The sequence below is a fragment of the Lissotriton vulgaris genome, chromosome 9 (assembly GCF_964263255.1).
Source record: "Lissotriton vulgaris chromosome 9, aLisVul1.2, whole genome shotgun sequence".
Lineage (NCBI taxonomy): Eukaryota > Metazoa > Chordata > Amphibia > Caudata > Salamandridae > Lissotriton > Lissotriton vulgaris.
This window is the reverse complement of record NC_141697.1, coordinates 472,036,456-472,063,286: the sequence shown is the minus strand read 5'-3', so window position 1 is coordinate 472,063,286 and position 26,831 is coordinate 472,036,456. Positions and strand designations below refer to the sequence as shown.

The 26,831-nt window shown below is 46.0% G+C and overlaps 1 protein-coding gene across 2 annotated transcripts in view; it reads left to right on the top strand.

Annotated features, from left to right (window-relative positions):
• Window positions 1-26,831, top strand: part of BRF1 (BRF1 general transcription factor IIIB subunit) — a 1,205,829-nt gene that overhangs the window by 678,606 nt on the left and 500,392 nt on the right. For both annotated transcript variants that reach the window (XM_086937923.1, XM_086937924.1), the window contains exon 6: window positions 15,154-15,303. In XM_086937923.1, the coding sequence (XP_086794049.1) occupies window positions 15,154-15,303 (150 nt within the window). The remainder of the gene's footprint in view (window positions 1-15,153; window positions 15,304-26,831) is intronic.

Genomic DNA, 26,831 nt, shown 5'->3' with positions numbered 1-26,831 from the left:
ATGAAGCCTCTCCGGGGTTGAGGTGCCAGTAATATGCGATCTTAACTGCCGATTTCCTGCTCTCCATGTTCCTGGCGGTGTGGTGGACCCTGTAATAAATGGCATGCCACCCTTTGTCTGTAAAGGTTCTTCCGAGCTCCTTTTCCCAGCGCCTCTGACCAGCAGAGCGCGAGGTGGGCGGGGGTGGGCTCAGCAATTTATACAGATCCGGTGATCGCTTGCCTGTCCGAAGTTTTCGTGATGAGCCATTTCTCGTATGCTGTGAGGTGTCTGCTCGCCAGTGGCAACACGTCGCTGCCTGTGAGCCAGTGGCGAATCTGAAAGTATTGAAAGCGCTGTGGCGCTATCAGAGTGTACATCTCCTTCAGGGTATCGAGCTGCATGAAGCCCTCCTCATCAAACAGGTGACCGGCCAACCTACATTCTGAAGAGCGCCACTAAAGGAATGCCCCCCGATCCACCCATGGAGGGAAGGCTGGGTTATTAAGCAGCAGAGTCATCGGGAAGGTGGTGAGGCCTCTAGCTACCGCCACTGTGTCCCTCACCTTGAGTAGCGTACGCATACTAGGTGATTTCTTAATATAGGAAGGCCTGTCAGAGCGACGCATGAAGGGAACCTTTCACAATGACATTTGGGCCATCGCCCGGTCCTGAAATAACCACCTCTTTTCTGATTCAGGACGGTTCCACTCAAGGAGGTAGCGAAGTTGTGTCGCTTGGAATTAGCAGAGAAGGTCCGGGATGCCCAAGCCTCCTTCTGTAGGGGTCCGTCTGGCCAGATCCCTGCGAAGTCTCAGACGTTTCCTCGCACACACGAATTGCCGTATTGCATCTTGCAGTTTCTGGAGCATCCTGATCAGTGGGGTGACTGGGATGGTTTGGAACAGGTAGAGGATCTTGGGTAGATAGGACATTTTTATCGCCGCCACTCGTCCCAACCACGAAAGTGGTTGTTGCCGCCACCTTCTCAGGTCCCCTTGAAGTTGGTCATAGAGTGTCGTGTAATTTTGCTCGACCGTTTGGGATGTGCTGGGCGTCAGGGTGATCCCCAAGTATGGCAGAGACATGCAGGAGGAAAGTCCCCCAAACTGCCGCAAAAACCAGCGTTGCTGCCCAGGGGAAGAATCGGGGACTTCCCTATGTTCATCTCAAATCCCGAAACGTTTCCGAAGGTCCCCATCTCCGTTAGGAAAGCTGGCACCGATCGTTCGAGATGGTCTACTGCCGCAGGGATGTCATCTGTGTACAGGCTAATGGCATGCGGCTCACCTCCAAACTTGACCCCCACAATATCCGGATTGTCGTGGATTCTTTGCGCCAATGGCTTGATATATAGGGCAAACAGCAGGGGCGAGATCGGGCACCCCTGCCTAGTGCCTCGTCGGATGTCAAAGGGTTGCGAGCCCGTCCCATTAACCCGAATGGTCGCCTGAGGCACGTCGTAACAGCTAGCGACCCATGACGGGAAGCGATCCCCAATTCCGAAGCTCGCCAGGGTCTTGTCTAGATATCCACAATCCACCCTATCGAACGCCTTTTCGGCGTCGACTAAGATGAGAGCTACGGCAGAGTCATTAAATTGGCCTTTATCGATGACATACATGAGTCTCTTAGTGTTATCGCTGCATTGCCTGTTGGGAATAAAGCCCGATTGGTCGGGCTCTATGATGCCTGGCAGGCAGGGACCTAGCCTAGCCGCTAAAATCCCAGTGAAAATTTTGAGGTCTAAATTAGGCAATTAAATGGGCCTGTATGGAGCACACTGTGACACATCCTTGCCTGGCTTGGGCAACACGATAATATCTGCTGCGAGCATGTCTTGGGGAATGGAGCCTGGTCCCTGAAAGGAGTTGAACAATTTGGTAAGTGCGGGAGCTATCAGTGGGCAGAAAGCTTCATAAAAGCCTACAGAAAAGCCGTCTGGCCCGGTGCTTTCAGAAGCATCAGGCCTGCTATTGCCGACACTACTTCCTCCGTACGTATCGGAGCATCTAAAGAAAGGGCGAGGGCCTCATTGAGGGTGTAACCGACGCCTCTGTGAGGTAGGCGACCCCACCCTCCTGATCTAAGGCTGGATCCTCAGCATAGAGTGAAGCATAAAACGCTCGAAATGCCTTCGCTATCTGATCATCCTCCTGAAGCATGTGCCCCCTTGATCCTGAATAGAGGGGATTTTAGATCTGAGGACCCTAGCTCTCCACTTACTGGCCAGGAGCCGCCCTGTTTTGTCGCCACCCACGTAGTACGTGTGTTGGAGGCGTAAAGGCGCATAATCTGCTCGGGCCAGGTCCAGGCTCGCGAGCAGAGCTCTAGCCACTTTTAGCTGGTGCCAGATTCTGGGGGCCCCTGTTCTACTATGTACCCGCTCTAATTCTAGCACCTGCGCCGCTAACGTCTGCCTCTTGTCCTTATGTTCTCGAGCTTCAGCTGCCGCTATGGCTCTGAGGTCACCTCGTACCACCGCCTTAAGCGTCCCCCACACCGCAGTTACTGGCACCCCTGTGTTATCATTTATGCTTAAGTATTCCCTAATACGTTTGTGTAATTGTTGTGTAATCCCTTTGCGTTGTAACAGTTTCTCCATGAGGCTCCACCAACCTTTGTGTGGTTTCGGGCAGGGGACCGCTAAGTGAAGTGTGACCGCGACATGGTCTGACAATGCTGCTGGGATGATGTTGGTGTCCTTGACTAAGGGCACGAGATCGGTAGACCCCATAAAGTGTTCCAGCCGGGCATATGTGTGGTGTACATGTGAGTAGAATGTGTATCCCCGGGTGTTCGGGTGTGCTTCCCTCCAGAGGTCCACAAATCCACTGCTGGCCAACCACCGCCTACCCTCCTGGGAGATTGCGCCTGTGGAGCCATAGCGATGGCCTGACCTGTCCTTGTCTCCGTCCATCACCAAGTTAATGTCACCCCCCACCAACGTGTGTTGAGATTGAAATGCCAGAATATCCGCCAAGGCCCCTGTGAGAAAGGATTCCTGCTTGGTGTTAGGAGCATACATCGACCCTATTGCCACGGACATACCTCCCACTTGCACATTATACACTAGGAGCCTGCCCTTAGTTTCGGCGATCTTGTCCCCAACCTGGCCCTTGAAATGCTTAGCAAATAGAAGAGCTACCCCGCCTTTTTCTCTACAGTAGAGGAGAAGTATTGCTGAGGGAAAGCCCTGGAACGCATGCAGTGCCAATCTTTTGAGAGCAGGTGTGTTTCTTGCAGCAGACATATTGCAGCCCCGGAGTGTTCCAGAAAGGATAGGACTGCCCTTAGTTTTATAGGGTTGTTAAGCCCCTTTACATTTAAGGTGAGAACCTGTAGGACCTCATCACCCATGAATAGAGTCGGTTCAGGCCCTGCTTTCTCTCAAGGCAGCCACTAGCCCCCCGCACCCTGCCCCCCCCAGAAGCGCGACACACCGAAGCCCACCCCTACATCATTACTCCAACAAATGGGCAATGTCATAGTCCTGCCCTCTCGCACCGCAGGGCTGTGGTGAGGTACCTGTTGGAGCATGCAACCGTGTCAACATCCATTGCCCGCCCCTCCCGAAACCCCCCCCCTTGGACCTGAATTGCAAATGTGCTGATGATTCCCCCCCCCCCATTTTAATCAATCAGTCTGACGATGAAGTGTCTTTGGCCACTTCCTGGATGGCGCTGGCCCTCTCCTGCGTGATGGTATGAGAGTCGGGTTTCAAGCTCGCAGCAGGTGAGCACCTTCGAATGACTTGGTGCCATCCTCCCCTAGATGATTGTCCGGAGAGTTTCAGTGACTTAAACTCCTCTGTTTGTTCGATGCCCAACAAAGCGCATGTGTCTTGGAGTGAGCAAAGTTGGTGCAAGGCGCCATTCCACTTAAATATCAGGCGACTTGGATGACCCCACGAGTAGGGAATCTTTGTCCCATAAGAAGTCTGTGGCCACTTTGAATGCCTTCCTCTTTGTGGGACCCCCCGGACCTGAATGTTCCATCGAGACCTGTTTTCTAAGTCCTCCGCATGCGGCTGCAAATCCACTTGTTGGTCTTTGAGGCGTAGGACTTCTTGCTGGAGCTGCTCTACCTCTTCGCTTCTGGCCTGATCTGCGTCCTCAATAGTGGCCACCCTTTCGCCGAGACCGTCCACCTCTCTCCTGATCTCTCTGACCTCCCCTGCGACCTCCTGTTTCAACGTTTGAAAGTCTTTGCGAAGGGAGTTTAAAAAGGTCTCCAGGAAGGATTTTGCGATGGGCACCTCGCCCTCGGTGGATTCAGATTGTTGCTTGGACGCCCCTGGGGAAGACGGTCCCTTTTCCCCTTTTGGCTGTTCCTTGTTAAGCATCTCAGGGAGGGTGCGGTCTCCTTTCTTCCTCTGGCCGGCCACGTTGCTCCTGCCTCCCTCGCCGCCATCTCTCCCTTCTCGCGGTCGACTCAGTGGTCACCCAACGTCTCCGGCATCGGCCCTCGTGGCCTCTCTTCTATTTTGGAGAGAGGATTCCTTCACCACACGCAAGTGTCGGCCCTGAGCTCTACTCACAGCCACCTCTGATGACCCCTACGCTGATCTCCCATCACTTGTCATGCAGCTGGGATTTTGGGGTGTCCACTGAGCTAGCCCCACCTGTGGGACCACCACCTCACGTGTTCTTGCCCGGGAGGCGCCCCTTCCTCTTTGTCGTGGTGTGCAGGCTCGAGGGTGGCGCCAACAGCTGGCCGCGCGCCCCCAGCCGTGGCCCGGTCCTGAACCTTCTTCCAATGGGGCCACCCCCTGGCGTGGACTAGGCCCGAGCCTCCTCTTGCGCCTGTCTTCTCAGTCCCGGCCTGCTGTCGCTGCCTTCCTTATCGCTGATGGGTCGGCGGCCGTGCCCGCCCGGCACCCGCGGCCCACCGGGCGCCCCTGGGGCCAGCACCTCCCTGTGGTTGCCGCACAAGATAGTCACCACCGGGGCACTTGCTGGTCCTCCACAATGTCTCTGGCCACGGCCGGCTTGCGCCGGCTACTGCACAGGAGGCTGCCTCCCCACTTTAAGCAGCCCCCCACTCCTCACCTCTCTGCGCGCCGCCTTGTCCTGGCGCTGCAGGGTCGACCAGTGTGCCTGCTTCCCCTCAGGGCGGGTGTTACACTTCCTGGCCGTGACTGGAGGCGCCCGGCACAGCCGCCAGTCGCGGGCCCCACGACACCAACCTCAATTCTTGCGCTGCCGCCCGCACATCTCACCCAGGCCGCGGGACAGTCAGCGCTCTCCCACTTCTTCTCGTGGAACCGCCGGGACTGCCGCCGGGGGGTGCAGGAGCCGACGGCAACCCCCCTGAGACCCGCCCCGGTCTCCGCAGTCTCTCTGTGCGCCGCCTTGTCCTGGCGCTGCAAGGTCGACCGGTGTGCCTGCTACCCCTCAGTGCGGGCGTTACTCTTCCTAGCTGTGACCGGAGGCGCCCGACACAGCCGTCAGTTGGAGGCCTCGCAACCCCGACCTCAATTTTCGCGCCGTCGCCCCCACACCTCTCCCGGGCAGCGGGACTGGCAGTGCTCTCCCGCTTCGTCTCGCGGGGCCGCTGGGACCGCCGGTGGGTGCGCAGGAGCTAACGCCCCCCCCCACCCCCAAGACTCACCCCGATCTCCGCAGTCACTGGGTCCTCCGGGCCTTACGCCTCCCGGTCCCTTCGTCCGGTTCAGCAGCTCTGCGCACCGCGCTCCTCAGTCAGCGGTCACCCCGGTAGTCTGGCCGTGTACCCCAACTCTCCCACCCCCGGCACAGCTTCTTGGGGGGGGGGGGAGAAACTTGCGTGTAACTGTCCACGGAGTAGTTGGACTCGGGGAGCACACAGGATTCATGACCTTCTACGCCGCCATCTTGGCCACGCCCCCACAGGTGTCATTTTTAAGCTTATTGTGGCGAGCCCGTGTGTGCAAACGGAGTGTATCAAGTCTGGCAAGCAGACAGATGGAACTCCGTGCCAACTAGGGCAGGGATGAGGAGCTGGCATAACCCTTTCGTTTCTTAAAACATTTTTTTAGAAAAACTCTTTGATCTGTTTGAGCATAGAAGGAAATGTGCCATGATTTTGTAATACTCAGGTTTGCAAATTACTTCTGAAAATATCTTATAGAAATTAGCGATAATATTTACAAGAACTAGCAATGTCCTGTAGGCTGCATTGCACAGCAATGATACAAACACTGAATGCCGCATAGCCAATCATAGTCTCCGCTCTCACTCAGGAGCCATTAAATTACACATCAATAAATTATGATCATGTGGTAAAGTCATGTGAGTAAGTGCATAAAAACGTTAGGCTGATGTGTAATCCTCACACCAAAAACTCTCATATACCACTGAGAGCCAGTGAAAAACACCACATGTCAACCAAATGAAAGCTATCCCATAAGAACGAATGCTTGTTTTGTACTAAACGTAAGTAAACACAGTAATACCACTTACCCGTGTTCGGCAGAGTACCTCACATCAACGGCAGGGAAGTTCAGCTTGCAGTAAGTAAAGAACCAAACTTCAAGTCTTCAACCTTGTAAATACTTATTGTCCACGCCCCCACAGTAAACTAGAGCGTAACCCACCACGCACAGAGCATATGTGTATAAAGTCAGACACTACCATGCGGTCAATTGTCAAGAAAAGACATCACATACACATGTACAAAGTCACACCCCTTGTAAAGACCAAAAGCTCATTTCCATTCAATTTGTCCAATATCTCGTAAAATACCACATCTCCGAGCCATGTTTGCACCAAACCTTGGTGCACAGACTTCCATACCACAAGTGAATGCGCCTCCAATACCACTGAAAACCGGCAAGTATCTAACCCGACCAAAAATGTGTTTAATTACTGAGCCAAAGAGAAAAGCGGCGTCTCAGTGTGCATGCACCTACTTTCTAGATAATCAGCCGAGGGGAAAAAAAGAGTTCCATCACTGTTTTGAAGTCGGAGGTCAGAGCAACTAAAAATGTGTTTAATCACTCATGCAGGACGCCGCGGACGGAAGCAGTTGTGGGCATGCAATGTTGAGTGAAAGGAGATGGTGGGGAGCAAAGATGCAATGAAACGATCGCAAAAGCTGAACACACACACACACACACATTTTTTTTTTACTTCTTTCCTGCTTGTGAGCAGGAAAGAAGTATAAAAAAGTCCTCCAAACAACAGATAAACAACCAAAGCATAATTATACAGTTCTTGGTCCCTGCTCTGTGGGACAGATGAGAGACTAAAAGGAGGGACAAAGAAGGATTAACCAAGCAAGGATCTTTAAAGGACACTGAAACAAGCACATTTAAATCAGTGGGAGGGCAGGAAGCCCAAAAAGAAGTATACTAAAGTATATAAGAGGTCTCAAATGCTCAACCTAAAAACGGTGCAAGTAGCATAATACAGAACGTTCTCCTATAACTAGGGAAGCATATCAGTGATACTAACAGCTGAACATGTGGGTGTCCGCGGGAATACTGCATGCATTCCATGCAGATCACATGTACATGGTTATTGTCTGTACTATAAAATCCAACCGCTTTGCCTACAACAACATAATATAGACCGGTCCAGTGTGACATTCTGTAATTTTTGTGTCTTGTCTTTTTGTATATAATTAGTCAAATCAATTTTTATGCTTGTAGATCTCACCATTTAATGAACTATAAAATGAAAAATATATCTGATAATTAATCATGTCTGACCCTATAATATGAAATAAAATGTTTATATCAAAATAATTTGTGTTGCAAGATTTATAATAGTAGTAGTTAGGTCGCTTTCCCCTTTTTTTATATAGTATAAATGTTTTTTGGTTTTAGAGATATGGCACTTATTAATTGAATGTTTGCTATAATTGCACTTTTCCTACATGGTTATTGTCTTTCCATCCATGTATTCCCTCACGTGGATTGAGAAAGACAGGTTGAAGCCTTCTATTTACCTTGTTATGGTAGCGCTTTCTTGCCAGAGCATTCAATGGCCCGTCGAAAAGATCCAGTAACACACATTAATTGAACTGCTATAGTTCCAGTTAGAAGTGACTTTATTAATCGCCAGTGCAATGTGTATTTCTATAGCCATTACTGCAAAGTTGAGGTTTGGCCACCGCAGTCTGCTTGGTGTGGCAACGTTTTTCCACAAAATACCCGGAAGGAACCTTTCCTTTTCCAAGTAATAATACTGTCGAGTGAGTCAATTTACTTAAGCTATCTTCCCTCAAACAGTACACCTCGATGTTCTACCTAGTTTATTCCTTCCAATTCCAGGGGAGCAATATACGCAGTTCTGTTTGTTCAATTTTAAAATAGTTGGTCTGTCTGCTTGTTGAGTGAAAAATATCCCCATTATTAAGTTGCCATCTCCTCTGAGAGCTAAATTGTCCATATTTGCTTAAGGATCCAAGGCTTTTAAGATTTTATTGATATGTTTATCGGCAGTCTACAATAGCTGTTTTGGTTTGGCTCAGTTAGGAGGTGTTTTTTCTTGGTGTATCAAATGTCGATTTCAAAGCAACATAGTGGAACGATATATCCTCATTTGAGACCCATCTTGTTTTAGAATGTTAATGTTTGTTTTCTGTTTTAATTACTAGGTTGACAAAATGACTGTCAAAAGTAAATGTCACAGGCCTGGGAAATGTTGTTCATCTCAGACTTTGGTATTGATGAAAGCTTGTCTGTTATTCTTCGTTCAGGTTTGAAACCATACTGGTTTTAGCGTTCCAGTCACTGCCATTGCCTCTTAGTATATATCATGGGTACTCGCTAACATTTTCCAGCAGGCTGAAAAGTTTTGCCTGTTGTGTAACCAAGGGCTGCATTGATGCCAACAGGGTGGCAGGTGGGAATGGTAATGTAATGTGAGCATAGGGGAAGCGAAACATGCACATATAAATGATGAATTGCACAATATGAAATCAGAGGCACTTGTTTTAATTCACTGTCTCCGTTTTTCTTCATTATCATGTATGAGGACTGTGAAATACATGACTTAAGGATGTGTGCGATACATAACCTTTTTTTTTTTCTTCTTAAAAAGTCCTCATACGCCATTAAATCTTGCCAGAGCCGCTTGATTGCCTCAGCCGTACCTCCTGTCAGATGGAACCAGAGCGAGAGCTCTCATTTTAATGGTTTGCACTTTACACAGAACCACTCGTAATTTGTCTGTTCTCTTCTTCTATCTGTGAACCCCAGAACTGACCCGAGTGAAGTAATTCCATGTAGAGGCATAACCATTGGACCAACACACCCCAAATTCAAAGATTATCCATCCATTCTATACACAGTGTTCAAAAAACTCTTAATATTATTTTCTTTACATGCGGCTATATCCAATTTCATTACATATTTTATAGAATTAATCCAATCTAAATAAGTCTGAGGGGTACATTTAGTCCAACATTTACAGATTTCTTTACGCTCTAATGGGATGAGATAAAAACATAACTTATTCATATCTAATGATAACAAATTATAGTTCGGAAAAATGCCAAAGAATTTTAAGGAAATGCTCACCTGAATATCTAACCCAAATATATCTTCCATACCTTTTATTACCAAACCCCAAAATTGTTGTAAACTAGGGCAGCTGATGAACATATGCTCATCGTTCGCTTTATCCTTCCGACATTTTGGACAGCGTGGAATGGTACCTTTTGCAAACTTTGATAGTTTAAGAGGAGACCAATATACTCTGTGAAGAGAAAAAAGATGATTCCTCCTTAAATTGGCAGCCTGGACTGTAGAATATAGAAAATCAAAAGATACTTGCCATATATCTTCTGTACTGACGCCGGGCAAGCACTCACCCCACAACTGTGTTGGAAGGATAAAATCCCCGTCTGCCAGATCTATCCGGAGCCAGTAAAGGTTCGCCGCTTCTTTCTTATTTCGTTGTGTAGATCTCCGAGTGTTCTCAAACTCATTTAAAAACCAACCGAAATACCAACCGCTTAGGACCAGATTTTTATCTGTAAATATTTGAATTTTGATAGTTGATTATCCGTTGTAAACTTTAGTTCTTACCAGGGTAACAAAATTCTATCTGGAATGAGTTGTTCCCAGCGGTTTACACCAGCCAGCTTTAATAGTACTGCTAGTGAGTCTCTAGTCCATACAGGCGAGCCAGGTGTATCCCATATGTGCGCCTTGGAGCTATAATAGCTGATTTTTAAAAGCTTTCTAATTTTGCTACAAGTAGTTGCCAAATCCCTTGGAGTATTCAGCCGGACCTTCTTGAAGAAGCGAGGATATCCAAATTTATAAACAAAAGCATATTCCGGTCCTTTTAAGTCTTGCAGCATTTCCTTAAACATTATTCCCATGTCTGAAGAATTAGGCTCATTCATCAGCATTTTACCAGTTTTTATTAGGGAGACCCACGCATAAGTAATTATATCCGGCGCACTTAGTCCTCACTTATTTTTCCTTCTTCGAAGTTTCTTCCAGGAAGTTCTAGTCCCTTTAGAAGCCCATATAAATGAATTAATATTTGACTGAATTTTCTTCAAGCGTTCTTCTTTGAAGGCTAGTGGTATATTTTGAAAAATGACAATCAATTTAGGTAAGAGCATAATTTTTACTAGATTGACTCTACCTATTAACATTAAGGGTAAATATGCCCAAATTTTTAGAGAGTCTGAAATTTCTTTCTCTATTTTACGTAAATTTATGTTAGGTATATCATTAATGTCCTGAGTGATTTTTATACCTAGGTATCTCATTTCCTTTTTTAATTGAAGGGAACAGGCTGTGTATTTCCAAGCCATACACTCAGTTTTTGATTGGTTTATCTCCTATCCTGAGATATTGCCAAAATGCTCAGCTAGATAATAGATAAAATAGGAATAGTTTTCTCGAGATCTGACGTGTATACCATAATATCATCAGCATATGAGACCTTTTTTCCCAATTGCCAAATCTAAACAGGAGAATATGCTGGTGTCTCCTTATGCTCTCTGCAAAGAACTCAATATATAAATTAAATAACATCGGCGAAAGGGGGCATCCCTGCCTTGTGCCGCTTTGCACTTGTATTGCAGAGGAAAGATTGCCATTTATCAAAATTCTAACTATTGGTGCATCATAAATAGCCGAGATAACCCTGCAAAATGTTCCCCCCAGATTTGATTTCTCTAATACTTTGATCAAATAAGTCCAATTGACCATATCAAACGCTTTGGTGGCATTCAGCGTGATAACGGCCAATGGTAGTTTGTGAACCATTGCAAGATCGATAGCACCAATCAAGTTATAGGTTAGTTCTTGAATGCCTCTTCCTCTAGCAAAACCCTTTTGATTCTGATGCAACAAACCACTCATAATACCATTCAACCTCTCTGCTAAAACCTTGACAAATGATCTTATAGTCCAGGTTCAGCAGAGAGATTGGTCTGTACGAGTCCCACTGGTCCGGCGGCTTAGTTGGCTTTAAAATCAAGGCTACCGTAGCCTCATCCCATGAAGGAGGCATATTCCCACCGTTATCAAAAATATTTGAAAACAACTTATCCATTATTGGGACTAGAACTTAAGACCGAGATTTATAAAGCTCAGCTGGAAGACCATCTGGCCCTCGCGCCTTGCCTTTCTTACACAACTTTATTGCCTTCTCAACCTTAAACTGGGATATGGGTTTATTGATATTGCTGGAGACTTCCTCGCTAACTGATTCTTAGGGATAACTCTGAAGCCAAGATTCTATTATGCTATCCTGCGGAATAAGGTCCTCTCTATAAACTTTCGCAAAGTGCTTTCGAAAGGCTTCTTCAATATCCACTGTGCTCTGGCACACTTTCCCGGTGACATTCCATACTACTTCTTATATTACTCCTTGCTAATTCTTGCTTAGTCTTCCACGCAAGCAGTTTACCAGACCTTTCCCGTATTCAAAGTGCGCCATTTTACTGGCCTCCCACCTCTTCTGTAATCTCGTATCTAATACCCCTGCCAAAGCTATTCTATGAGATAGTAGCCTACCAGTAGTGTCCCTATCTATACTTTCTCCTTGCACCATTAGATTTTGTTCTAGCTCTTGAATTTTATCCTCTATTTCTTTTATCTCTATTTGATATTTCCTCTGTCTGGCATACTGAATAGAAGTTATACATCCTCTTAGGAAGGCCTTATAGGCATCCCAAACCATTTCTATGGGAGCACTATCAATATTCTGTGGTTTCTACAACTAGTCTTTCTACTATTTCCTCCTCAAACAAAAATAGCTCGATCTAACGTCCATCTTTTACTTATTGATTTGCTAGGAAGTCTCAACACTAATGTTACAGCAACATGGTCAGATAAATGACCTCCTAGATGTTTCACTTTTGTCACCCAAGTTCTGAGGGGCTCACTAATTAGAAAAAAGTCTAGCCTAGATCTATGGCCATACTTCTTATTGTGAAACGTATAGCCTCTCCTACCTCCCTCTCTTTCTCTCCATATATCTGTCCACCCTAATTGCTTCATTGTGCTTTTCAGTAAAGACCTCATTTTACAATTTTGTGATGCTCTACTGTTTAAGGATCTATCCATTACAGGGTCCATAACTAAATTGAAATCTCCTGCAAGTATTAACGGATCTTGAAAGGACAGCAACTGAGCAAAAAGATCCTTCAAAGGACCTGTATCATCCAAATTTGGGCCATAGTAACCTACTATTGTAAATTTGTGCGAATAAAACTTTATATTTGCTATGGCCCATCTTCCCGACTTGTCCACTTTGGACCTTTCAACTGTTAAAGCAGGATGTTTCTTTAGAATTATTGCAACACCCTTGGTTGTTATATGCTGTGTGGTACAAATAACCTCCTTAATCCAATTTTTGGTTTTACATAAAGCCCTCATCTCTTCCTCAACTAGGTGTGTTTCCTGGAGGATTAAAATGTGTTCTGGGACATCTTTTAAGTACTGGAATATCCTTTCTGTTCTATGTTTTACCCTTAACCCGTTTACATTCCACGTCAACATCTTCAGATGTATAGCTTGATCATCTAAAGCCTGTGTCATTACTCATTAAAGTGTGTAGTGGATTCTCAAAAGAGTTTACATGGCGCCTTGGACATATTTTTGTTGTTTTTTTTAACTTATTCTCCCCACCCAGTGACATACCCAACCCCCCCCCCCCCCCCTCCTCCCACCCCCGTGCTCCCCTGGAGGACCCCCACTATTTCACCCATGGCCCTTCCCTGGCCTCTAATGCTACCCCTGGGTCGGGACAAATGTTGCATCCTTAATATATGCTGCTAGATTTGTTTTTTATATTTATCATATAATAATCATATATTAATTGAAGATAGATTTTCTATATCTCCTAATAAACATTCTTCCCCTTTAGTCTTTAGATCCTTTATCAAACCATTTTGCGTTGCTTTGCTTTGTTTTCTGTGATAAGCTGCAGGAGTGCTTCTGTGTCCTCCACTCGTCTGAATGTGTGCATTTTATTTTTAAACTTCACTTTTAAAGTGGCTGGAAATTTAAGTTGCGCTGTTGCGCCCAACTGACTGAAAGGTTCTAACAGCTTACCCAACTACCACTGTTTAGATGCAGTTATGGAGAAAACATCGGATTGAATATGAACATTAAAGCCGTCCGCACTTAATGTATTCATTTTTAAAGGCTTATTTAAAATTTCATCCTTCAAATTATACGTCAAGAAATTAATCAAAATCTTCCTGCGTCTCTTCTTATTCGGGTTGAGCCTAAAAGGGTCCCTATGGACTCTTTGAATGTCAGCACATAGAGCTTGTTCTGAACATTCAATGTTAGTTTTCTGCTTGATTAGTTTAACTACAAACTCTTTTATATTATAACCCTCGACTCCCTCCGGCACTTTCAATAACCGTAGATTGTTCCTCCGTGAGCATTTTCAATAGATTCTAACTTGTCCTGAAGATTGCTCTCTTGTTCTTTTATTTTAGCAAGGTCTTTCACATTTTTATCAACTTTTCTTGTTGGCTCAACTACCATCGTTTCTAATGCTTCTGCTCTAGCTGTTAGTGAGTCTAACTTGTCTTCCATTTTTTCGCAGAAGTCTTTCATTTCAGCTTGATTCTTCTCTGAGACCTGGAATCTGCTCCTCATCTCATCGGTCAAAGTCTGCAGGAGATCTAGAGTTGCCCTTTGAATGTTTAAACTGGTAGCTCCTTCGCTTGATGTTTCCTGTTTGGATACACAACCTTCTCTTGTGTTTAATTTGATAAACTGTGATGTTATCCATGAATAACAGCAATCCAGGCCACTCAGAGGGTGTCCATAACTACTGACTTGCCTCTTATTTCACTATTTGCATTGTTGCCAGTGTGAGAGCGAAGCATGAAAGATTCTAAATTAATGTATGTAAACTAGTAGTTATAATACTTCGCAATGCACTGGTATAATCTGATTTACTATGGTGAAACGCTTCTGCCATCCGTGCTCATTTTAAAGGCAGCTAGCTCTTGGGAAGCTCTGTATTTTGGTCTGCTATCCACAATTTGTTCTTTTGACAACTGGTTTGGAGCAGCATTAAATCAGGTTGTGTTTAGAGCACTTGATTCTGAGTAATTTGTACCTCTGCTTGTCTGGTTGACATACGGTGCCACAGAGTGGGTCCAGTGAAAGCACAGCGTCCGAGACCAGAGCACGTTTCTTTTTCAGCAGCATTGCTGCCGGATCTGGTAGCTTAATGACCTAATGCGTCCCCTGTAGGGCCCTGTGTTCGACTTCATGGTCACAGGTTCAAATCCCAGCATGTCTATTCAGCCGTTAATCTTTCTGAGGTCGATACAATGAGTACTATTGAGTTGGATAACAAAAAACATCTGTTATTCAGCACCAAGAGTCCTCGGGGTGAATATGTGCTTTACAAATACACATGTTATGTTATTGCTGAATTCTGAAGTATTGCAGCTATGTTGGTATTAAGCAGGGTTTTGTTTGTGTGGTTGTGGGCATTGCCAGTCTTCTTACTTTTGGTTCAATCAGTTTAGCTGCTTCTTTCCATTGGCCTGCATAATCTTCTTAGTGTGGATTGATGACATGGGTTAGACCGTTTGCTTCTAGGAAGGTAATTTGTTTTATTTTACTTTGTCAGTTCACTGACGATCTGGTGTTTAAATATATTAATTCTGCATTCTTGCAAAAAGCTGACTTCCCGTTTATTATGCTTGAGTTTGAAAGTGTTTGTTTTTCTGTTTTCGTTGTAGATCCATGTTTGTACATCCCTCGCTTTGCACATATGCTTGAATTTGGGGACAAAAACCATGAAGTATCAATGACTGCCCTACGATTGCTACAAAGGATGAAAAGGGATTGGATGCACACAGGACGTAGGCCTTCGGGGCTCTGTGGAGCAGGTAACTAATATATTGCTTTGTCTTAAAAATATATTTTACATCTTGAAAAGCACTTCGTTGAGTTTGCGTCATTCTCCCAGGTTTTTAGAATTAGGTCAATCATTTTTGACAAAGTAGATGATTGCTGAGCTTTTATGTTTAGGAATTTTCTTTGGCTAGATGATTTAGTTATGCTTTCTGTTTCTTTTGCTTTGCATTAAATGTACAATTTATTTATAAAGTTTTATATAGCGCGAACTTGACCCAAGAGGGTATCAGAGCGCTTTACATTTAGAATCGTTGCGTTACAAGTTACATCAGACACAAGAACATAGTAAGGTACAGTACACGTAAACAATGTTTCAATAATTCGAAGGAGGGAGGGGAGGAAGGAGTAATAGCGGGGAGACAAGGAAGAACAATGCCCAATGTCCGGCTGGGTAGGTTACGGTCAAGGGGGAAACCAGGGCCCATCTCCTCATTAGCTGTCAAACAGCTCAACCGGTCATCAGCCATGTTTCTCAGGTTTCAGCGTTCAGGAAAAAACAGTTTTAGATTATTTGATTTGCGGAGGTTATATAGCGCTATCTAGACCCGGAGGTATCATAGCGCAAAACCAGGGGAAACGTTGCTTTAGAAGGTACATCAAAATGATTATAAAGTGCTGGCTTTACCCGTAGGTATCAGAGCGCTAGACAGATGAAACATTGAGTTATAAATTGCAGCAGTTAAAACAGCGTAGTAAGGTAAAGGAAAACAAACAGCGAGGTTGAAATTACAGGAAAGGAGGGGAGGAAGGAGCCATAACAGGGAGACGAGGAAGAACTGTGTCCAGTGTCCGACTGGGTAGGGGATGGTCGAGGGAGAAACCAGGGCCAATCTCCTCATTAGTTGTCTAGCAACTCCATCGGGCATCAGCCATGTTGCTCAGGTCTCAACGTTCGGGGAAAACAGTTTAGAATAGAAACATAGGCTACGAAGATAGAAGTAAAAGAAGAAGGTGGTGGGAAGGGTGTAGAAACAAGCCAGAGAGGGTGCTGGGGCTACCATATAGGCCGATGCAAAATGAAGGAAAAACCAGCTTTCCTGTAGTTTTGTTCATTCTTCCCTTGGGTGTCGGCGGGTGGATTTTGAATCAGACTACCACTAGCAGCGGGCCATTCACTTTTCCTGATCACGTGCACACCCCTTCGGCCTCCCGGGGTGCTTCTATGAATCTCAGCACTGCCAACAGTCTCCAGGCCCGCGCAACCCAAGCCCTGGAAGGCGTGGAGAAGCTCTGGTACCAGCCATTCAATTCCTGCATTGGCGCAAGAGGGGGAGCCATGGACCGAAAATAAATGTAGAGGTCCTCTAGAGAAGTGAAGCAGTTTGTCAATGCCCTGTCCAGCTGCGTATTACATTGGTGCTTGCGTGCTGATTTGCTGTCTGGGTTCTCACGGCTCAGAAGTTCAATGCCGAGGTACAGAAAGTGTGCTCTGTAGCTAGGGGGCCCTTGAAGTTTGCTTAAGGTGCCACAGATCCTCCGTTCTCACCTCTGTCCTCCTACTCTTGAAGAAGTATGAAGGACTCCTGCAGCCTGCTGTTATGCCAAACCTTGGAGGGGGGACTCACACACCAGTTCTAAGAAAGATGCCTCTCAGTTTTGTGGTAGAACTTTGGTGCTATGTCCGGGTAGGCCGCTTGAAATCCTGCCCAATCTTGCGCAATGTGCCTCTCTGCTACCGGGGGTAGAGTGTTCCACTGATATGTCTCTATAATGAACCACAGCCATGTCAGCCAGGCCTCTGTGCCGCAGATGCTGATTTACCTGGGGGGAGCCCTGCTAACTGTGCAATTGGTGGTACAGGGGAGTATTGTTTTCGTGCCAATGGTTCGATTACACTTTGGGATGGCCTACAATGCGCAGCGCTATCACCTTCAAAGCCGCCCGGGCAGCCGCAGAGGCCGACAGATGACACGGACGCCCAGAGACCACACAACAACCGCCTCTGCCCGGCCAGTGAATGCCATGTCGCCCCCCGGAGTGCTATGTAATCTAGTTGTTAAACTGACCGAAGGTGCTCCATTTCAGCCACAAATTTAATGTTTGCCCAAGTAGGGTAGATCTGAGCAGAACCTCATTGTCATAGAACTTTAAATTCTAATTTATTTATGTATTTATTTAACACTTTTGAAATGAGTACAGGCACCAAGAGGTATAGACAATGGGGGCCCGCCTTAAGATTAGGCTCTGCTCCCCTCCACCCATTTCATGACCTCAGAGTGTCAGGCTGAGTAAAGGTCAGCCTGACCGACACTATTCAGGTCAGGCAGCCAGGTTCTATACATGTGCCCAATGCACTGTCACCTAGCTGCCTGACCTGAACAGCGGGTATGACCTTCTCAGCCCAGCAAAGTGCCTGGACGACCTCCCCCTCATGGCGAGGGGGGAGTGTCACTGAAGGCCACGGACTTAGGCGCCGCAGATTTAAGCCATGACATACCCTAGGCCAAGTGTCTATTATTGACGCCTCATCACATAGTGGTGTGGAGTGAGGTCAGCAAGTCTTGCTGACCCCATCCCACTCTGTGACAAGTCAGGGACTGGTTCCTCCTCTCATTGTCACACCAAAGGTCAGCAAATGAGAGGAGGTGCCAGTCTCCTCAACCCTCCTAGAACCTCGGAAGCTTCCCTTCCGCCACCCAAGATCCTGCAGCTAGTATGTCTTATGTGATTGCATGCTGTGAATCTGTATGCGCAGACGCACAACACCCAGCAGGCTGCAAGGGCTTCAGCCCATCCCCCAATCCGGTCCCGTGTACTGGGCTGAGGCTGCTGGTTTGACTCCCCAGTCCACTCGCGAACCTTTTGCTGGCCTTTCTCTCCCCATAAACATCTCTGACTGCTTTCCCTGTCACCTGCGGTGCCCTCACTCTCATCATAAATCATCAAAGATTTTTGTTAAGTGTTGGGGCTCGGTGTTAATCTCATCCTCACTGATAAAAGACAATGCAGCGCACATCAATCTGTAAGTAAGAAACTGTGTTCTTGCAGAAAAGCATGGCACAGGTTTTGCCTTTCCTAGAAAAGTAAACAAAAGCATGGATGTAAACCGAACATAAATCATAGTTGTGATTTCTTTTTTTCCTTTTGTGTTATTAGGCCTTTTCTGGCATGCAGCACTATTTGAATGTAAGCACTATATAAAGGCAATTTCAATGCAACATGAATGAAAATAAATGTTGCATTGTGGAAATGGAGTACCTAAATGGTTGTTGATGAGTTTTTTTGTTATAGTACCACATACCACACTTCTAAGTGCTTTAAATAACAGACATTGCGATAACCAAATTTAATGGTACTCTTAGAAGGTAGTAAGGTGGAATCTACTTTGGAAGCTTCATAACTGTCACCTGAACATAACAGGATGTTTCCGCAGTCAGCATTTAGGGTCAGATGTACTATTATTCAATTTGCAAAAAGTGATTGTGAATTGCGCATCGCCTTTTTAGGTCTCGCGCCTGCGTTGCAGTGCACAGCACTACTCGTGCATTGAGAGACCTCATGTAGGGGGTTTGAAAACAGACCTAGGAATCGCACACGCTTGTGCGTGTGCTTTTCCTTTTGGGTCACGCTATTGCCCTTTGCGTGCATCTTTTTATCAAAGTCATCACGCAATTGGCCAAAGACGGACACATTGCTCCACCCATGGCCTATTGGTGTCTATTACGCGTGCCTCTGCCATATGGTTTCAATTATCATGCCCAGACACTGGCGCGATAATTGAAACCATATGTCTTGCAGTGGCGCGCGCGCATCACTCACGGGATTGTTCTTTTTTGGATCCATTTCACTGGGAAGCAACTAAATGAAAGAAGGAAAGAGGTTGTGAACCGTTTCTTCAAGTCACATAGTCACACTGCTTTAGACGAGTCTTTTGGTTAGATCTCCTGGCTGAATGTTTATTGTTGCCAGAGACGAGAGTACCTGTTATCCAAATTTCTGAGGTGAGGCGAAAAGTGACGCTTCAAGAAAAGGGAAGCCATTTGCAAGTGACGGCACCCACCATTTATTGCTGCGTGTAATATGCTGTCGCAGAGGACACCATTTTTACTAAACTCGGTCTGAAAATGCTGCGGTAGTTGGATCGATCCGGCATGCTGGCGAAGCTCTGGAATGTGTAGCAACCTTTTGAACAGGATAAATATAAAACAAAAACTTACCAGAGCTATCGCGTGCAAAGAAGAGGATTGAGCAATTATAGGATATACGTGGATTAACATAAAACTTTGGACACAGTAAGAAAGAAGGATCTGGGATACATTGAGTAGTGACTATGAAGGCCATTCTGGATGAATGAGCAAGGATGTTGGATAATACCTTACCGTAGGATATCACACTGTAATGGTCCGCTTACCTCAGATAGACAGTCAAGTTGTGAAGAAGGATTGTCTAGCGGTTTTTTGATGCAGTACATTTTATGAAGAGACATTAATCCCAGGTTTCAAGACACACTGCTGAAATTGCCCCTGGCTGGTCCTGATGAAGGTGGTCAACATCGCTGTTTTTTTCCATGGAAACGCGACGACCATTCCTTTAGCTAGATCTAACCCTTTAGTTACTGGTGTATAAACAACAGGATGTCTTTTTGGTTGTAGTGGACTTTTGCATGAGTAGGGTGTGTGAGTGAGTATATGTGTTTGTGTATCTTGACCTGGTGTATTATATCTGTCTTGCTTTTTAAGAGATTTATATAAAAAAAACCTTTTCTGTGTAATTGAACTTTAAATGAATTTTTGTATCCGTACTAAATAAGAAAATGATATGAAATACAGTAAATAACTATCTGTTTTTGAAAACGAAAGAAATGATGCAATGAATGATAAAAAGATTTTATAAATAAAAAATCAAGAAAATAAACAAAAATGAGATGAATATGTGATTTTGTATGCCCTTTATATTAGAGGTGATTCCCAGTGGTAAATAAGTTAGGTCAAGAGGGAGTACTTTTTTGTTTCTAGGTGTAGTGGAGTTTCGAAAGAGGGCAGTAGGCACGCCTCCAAGCTCTCTCTGCTTGACGCACTGCCAGTTTTTTTGCCTTAAGGGCGGGGGAGAACGATTTGTTAGCGCCATGAGCGCATTTGACCGTGACACACTTCAGGGGGGCAGCTTGATCGCAGGCCTTTAGGAGCCAGCTGTTCAAGGCATCCAGTTGCCTAGATGGTACAAGGCCAGCCAGGTCTGGATCAGAAGCTGATAGAGAGGAGCAGAGGGCAGGAAGCTAATAGCTCAAACTTCCAGTAATGCGAGACCTATTCCATTGCAATTGCTTTTTGCAAATGGAATCAGATTTTGCAAACTGACCTTCTGCACTAATAGGTTGGTTCACAAAATATCGATTCACTGGGGTCACAGAATGACATGCCAAATGAATAATCATTAGGCAGGTAGCAGTTGTGAACCGTGCGATTGGTAGCAATCCTAGGGATGGTGGCCTGCAAGGGACAGCACACACCATTCTTGTGATTGTATTCGAAAATGGAAACCATTTAAAAAAAAAATGCAGTCCATGTTCCTTAAAGGAACTGGAGAAGCTTTCATTAAAAAAATAATTATATATACGCGGCTTATCCACGCACTTTGCACTTTTTGAGATTCGTCCACTTTTGCACTTTTTTACACACTTTTTTGCACTTTAACTCTTGCTGCTAAATGTATAGATTTGCACATGTTATAGACAATACTGGATATGGCTGATTATGCCTTCTTTGAATGTATATTTAATAGTTTATATTTTGTGACATTTAGGTCTTAAGGAACTAGCGAAATTTAGCTTGTTTATCGTTACTTGGATTTAACCAGTAATTGTGTTTTTCTCTTTGAATCATGAGCAAGAAAAGACTAACAGCGATAGTATGTCTTCACTATTTGTTACACACGTGACACTGGTGATCACCACTAGGGGGTGGTGATGTCCTCACTAAAAGTATATAAAAAAGCATTACAATTCTAAACATGTTGCAGCGTGAACAAGGGCTCTTTTGCTCGAAACGCGTCGCTGGTTCTGTTGGAATAAATATACATCTTGCTGACTTTGTTGGTCCGTTCCTCATTCTTGCTGGCGTGGAAGCGGTGTCTGCGAGCGCAGAGCGTGCTGAGGAGGAGCCTTGGTTTCATATATATATATACATACAACAAACAAGTTGCCCATTTAGGAGAGCCCACGCAGATAGCAGGAATTTCGTTTTTATTGGGAAGTTGCAGCACAGCAAAAGCAAGTCTGTTCCAGAAGAATTACACAGCCTGACGCGTTTCATGCTTCACACAGCATTTCCTCAGAGGCTAGAGTCCTTGTTAAGTGAAGCACACGGCATTACTGAAATAGTATCACCAGCTGCATTTCCTCAGAGGCTAGAGTCCTTGTTCAGTGAAGCACACGGCATTACTGAAATAGTATCACCAGCTGCCCCAGTGGGCGTTGGCTCTCGCTTAGCCTGCTGGTTATTGTAGTGCCGTCCATAATACTCCAGTGAGTTGCTTACACTTATCAAAAATTCGGACAGAAATAAAAACCCCAGTGGGTCTGGAAAAGAGTCCCGCTCTGACCATGTTGCATCTTGTTGCCTCCCAAACGGCTATTCTGCCTCTTGTGCTGCCTTTCAGTAAAAAGCAGCGCAGTCCATCCTTACATGGCAGGGCTCTCCCACGTCCGGGACCGGCCGTCATTTAAATCCAACAAACAAGATGCCCATTTAACAAGGACTCTAGCCTCTGAGGAAATGCTCTGTGAAGCATGAAACGCGTCAGGCTGCCTAATCTCTTTTGGAACAGACTTGCATTCAGTGTGCTGCAACTTCCCAATAAAAACGAAATTCCTGCTGTCTGCGTGGGCTCTCCTAAATGGGCATCTTGTTTGTTGGAGATATATATATATATATATATATATATATATATATATATATATATATATATATATATATATATATATATATATATATATATATATACATATACATACATACATACAACCTACTGGCTGTCGCCAGTAGGTATATATAGTTAGGATTTTTTCCCTATGGCATTTTTGAAAATTCTATGTCTAATAACTTTGGCGTTTGTGGACGGAATCGGCTGAAATTTTCAGGAAAATGGCACATTTTGTTTCTGAGCAGACCTTGAAAATTTGGGGGGGTTTCGTCGAGGGGGGTCCGAGAAAAAAGGGGGGTCCCAAAACGCGTTTTTCCCATGTTAATTTCCATAGGGCGGTTGGACTCACTTTTAGCTCGAACGGCTGAATGGATTTGCACGAAACTTGGCAAAATTGTAGGGACTGTTAGCCCGATGTGCCTTTGCTAGGTCTCAATATATGTGCTCCAGTAGTTTTTGAGAAATTAACGTTCAAAACAAGATATATATCTGTAACAGCGATCCGGGCAGCGATCCGGTCCGCTTACTTTTCGCGAAACGGAACTTTGCGCGCAGAAAGCTGATTGGCTCTCCGGTGTCTGTCAACATTCTAAACAGTCCGGAGCGGCCGCCATCTTATCTCTCGGTAGGATCGAGAGAGAAGAAGAGGTGAAAAACGAAGGGGGAATTTAATGAAAGGGAGCAAGGTATACCCCTCTTGACCCCCTAGGATTGTTGTTGGGGTTATTAAAGGGTCCCGTGGGGAAAATAAAAAAAAAATGATTTTTCACGGTAGAAGCGCTTCACGGGCCGCGAACTGGGCCGCAAACTGGTAGCGAAACGGGAATTCGCCATTTTGTGCTTCGTTTTAATTGTTTAGAGACAAAAATTATCGCCGCACATCGGCCACAATGCATGAATATCGCTGAAAAGTCAGCGATATTCATGCATTATCCAGCAAATGCTCTTAGCCATGTTATCCACCTTCCATTGGATAACATGGCTAAAAACTGCTCTGTGCGTGAGCTTTTTTTTTTTTTTTGCTGCGTGACGTTTGTTAACGTTCGATTCGATGGAAATCAGGAAGTGTTGACCACCATTTTGTCACTGCGAGTAAATATTTTGTTATAAATGAATCCTTATTGATGAACATTGTCTGCGCCATCTTGCGTTTTTGTCCAATGCCACAATTTTGTCGTGCACGGCAGCCATTTTAGATGCCTTGACCAGGGCCACTCTCTGCACGCCGCCGATCCTCAGCATGGCTCCCCACCCTCGCAAGCATCTCCCCCACGCACTGGTCACCCCCGCTGTTTCTCTCATGCATGGGCCATATACTTCCCCCCATCTGCGCTGCTCTTCTCTGAGAATCACACCCTGTGCCCGCCCGACACCTCCCTTTCACCCTATTCACTACCGCACCCTCTGACACTCCTCTTCCTCTGTGTCCGATTGTCCAGGCCGGACCTAGGCTATCACCTAGCCCTGCGGATGTAGTTTATGGCCCCAGCTGTAGAGTATCCAGACATGCCAACCCTCCCGATTCAGGCGTGAGACTACTGATTTCAGTGCTAGTCTCCCGCCTCCCGATTCCTGCAAGCAAAAACCCGGGGGCATATTACCAACAACTAGCGATAATTTTTGTCTCTAACTTGTTTAGAGACAAAAATTATCGCCGCACATCGGCGAATTTTATCGCACATAAACCTTGCTATTAGCAAGGTTTATCGCAAATGCGATAAAAAACGGCCGCAATGCATGAATATCGTTGAAAAGTCAGCGATATTCATGCATTATCCAGCAAATGCTCTTAGCCATGTTATCCACTTCCCATTGGATAACATGGCTAAAACTGCTCAGGGCAGGTGTTAGGTTTTGGAGATATTCGCGCTTAGCGCGAATATCTCCAAAAGTTTGTAATAGGAGATAGCGATGGTTAGGGACTGTTTCCAGTCGCTAAAATCTTGGCACGCCCACTTTGCATGTCATTAGTGATAAATATCACTGATATGCAAAGCGGGGCCCAAGATGGTCGCTATCACCTTTTAGCTGTCACTAACTGGTGTTAGCGACAGCTTGGTAATAGGGAGATAATTTTATCTCTTTTTTTTTTGGCTTTTAAAGCCCAAAAAGCGGAAATAAACCCCCTTGATAATATGCCCCATGATTTCTCGGGGGTTTCAGCTGACAGGGCTTGGTATTGTGTTACGTGCTAATTCTTCCAGGAAACGTCAGAGGGTCGATGCAGGGGTTCTAGAAGGGGTGATAAACCATTTAAGCCTCATGAACAAGCGCATGGTCTTTTAAAGATTTGTGAAGTACTCGGGGCGGCGGTGTGTGTGTGCCCTCTTTCAGGAGCGGGCGGGGGGGGCACTGCCAGCAACTTGCCAGGCCAGGCAGTGTTCAACACGTGCATCACCCTTTCTCTGCCTGCTATTGCGCTCCATGCTTCGGAAAGGTAAGAAAAAGAACGTGCATTTGAGTTTGAAATGTCCGATCTTGTAGCAGTACACTTGCAAAGCCCACACATGACAATAACCCGATTCAAGGCCCCATTCACCCGATTTTTTAAACATATATAGCACTCCAACAAAGTTAGATTTTAAAACTTTATTAACATTTAACTATAATGAACGGAACAAAAACTGTAAAAACATTTAAACATTTTTCACCCAAAAAAGCAACAATGGTCAGAAGCTGTCTTTTGTGCGAATAGTCCCAAGGCAGCACATCGTGCAGAGTTCTGGACGGCACCCAGGTGATGTCGCCTGGGTGCCGCACTGGTTTTGGGATCCTACAATGCTGCTCTGAAAATTGGCGTGGGGCGTCCCGGGTGGGGCGGGGGGAGGCCTCGTCAGTAGCGGTCTGTTGTGCGAATAGTCCCAAGGCAGCAGAACGCGCTGAGATGTTGATGGCACCCAGGTGATGTCCAGTAAACTGCCGCACTGGTTTTGGTATTCTACAATGCTGCTCCGAAAATTTGCGTGCGGCGGCCCGGGGGGGGGGGGGGGGGGCGTGGGGGGGGCGGCGTGAACGGGCCTCCCCAGGTGGCGGCCATCCAGCTGAGTTGCGCCCGCTCTTGCGGCTACAGCGTCTCGCTCACCATGTTGTTGAGTTGCTCCCACTCTTGCAGTGCAGCGATAGGCGCCTGCCACATGACTCTTAAAATGGCGGACGGCTCTTCGGTTTTGGGCCTGGTGCACTGAAATGGCCCTGGGACACCTTGGAACTCGGACGCTTGCCTGCTAGGGCTTGGGCTCCATTCTCGAAAAGCGTCCCCTCAGCCGTGAAGATTCTACAAAAGTCTTGGGGGCCCCCGACTCCCGCAGGCTTCCGGTGGGGAGCGGCTGCCATAATTGCTCGCGGAATGACCACGACGGAGCCACGAGATGGTGGTGCTCTCATGCTGACGCCAGCTTCAGTCTGAATGATCCAGAAACAAGGTGGGGCTTTCATCGTTTGGGAAAAAAAAATGTTCTAAACCAATGAAAAGTGTTATTTTTAGGTCATATGACCAAGCCTTCCATCTTTAGGAAACCAAAAGTAAAATGATCCAATGAAAAGTTTTATAAACAAGTCACATGACCTGTTATGCGGCATAGGGCTACAAAAAGCGTAGAAAATCAGTTGGCACGTGAGGCGGCGTCAGTAGCGGACCGATGTGCGAATAGGCCGAAGGCAGCACAACGCGCCGAGATCCGAATGGCACCGAGTTAGTGTCCAGCAAGTTGCTGCACTGGTGTGGCTATCCTACAATGCTGCGCCGAAAGACGGCGTGTCCAGCTGAGTTGCGGTCACTCTTGCGGTACAGTGACTCGAACGCGCCGAGATCCGGATGGCACCGAGGTGGTGTCCAGCAAATTGCCGCACTGGTGTGGCCATCCTACAATGCTGCGCCGAAAGACGGTGTGTCCAGCTGAGTTGCGGTCACTCTTGCGGTACAGTGACTCGAACGCGCCGAGATCCGGATGGCACCGAGGTGGTGTCCAGCAAATTGCCGCACTGGTGTGGCCATCCTACAATGCTGCGCCGAAAGTCGGCGTGGGGTGCCCCGTTGGCTTATGAGGTGATGTCAGTAGTGGACCGATGTGTGACTAGGTCGGAACCAGCACAAGGCGCCAAGATCCGAATGGCAAGTCCTGGATGTTGAGTGCCTCAGTTGAGATTTCTGAGCAGTGCTTGTAAGACTGTCTGAAGCTTATTTGCACCTGCTGCAGCTTCACTATTGCCCTGGTGTGGCCAAAGGTCGCACATGACATAGGCGGCCGGCTCCAGAGGTCCGGCGGAACTTTTTTCCTTTTCCTTTCTGCTTCTTTTCCTACAATCCGTTTCATCTGAAGACACGACCAGGTCCCTGAATGTGTGCAGGGGGACGCTATTGATTGAATGAAAATGGCGGCTTGACACAAAGCTGACTCAAGCGTTGCTGTTGATGCTATACAGACAAAAATTGGTTTTCAGTTTGTACATTCTTCAGGATTTTTTTTTCTATCCAAGTCTGATTGAAAGTTTGTAGAAAAATGGCTTCAGATTTTCCACATACTACTCTTCAACATTCTTCCTAAATGTAACAATGTGAAACTCACTAGGAGAACGGCTGTTTCTGTTTCCTTTCAAAATGCTGCCAACAATATTTTCTGAATGGAAGACACCATCTTGT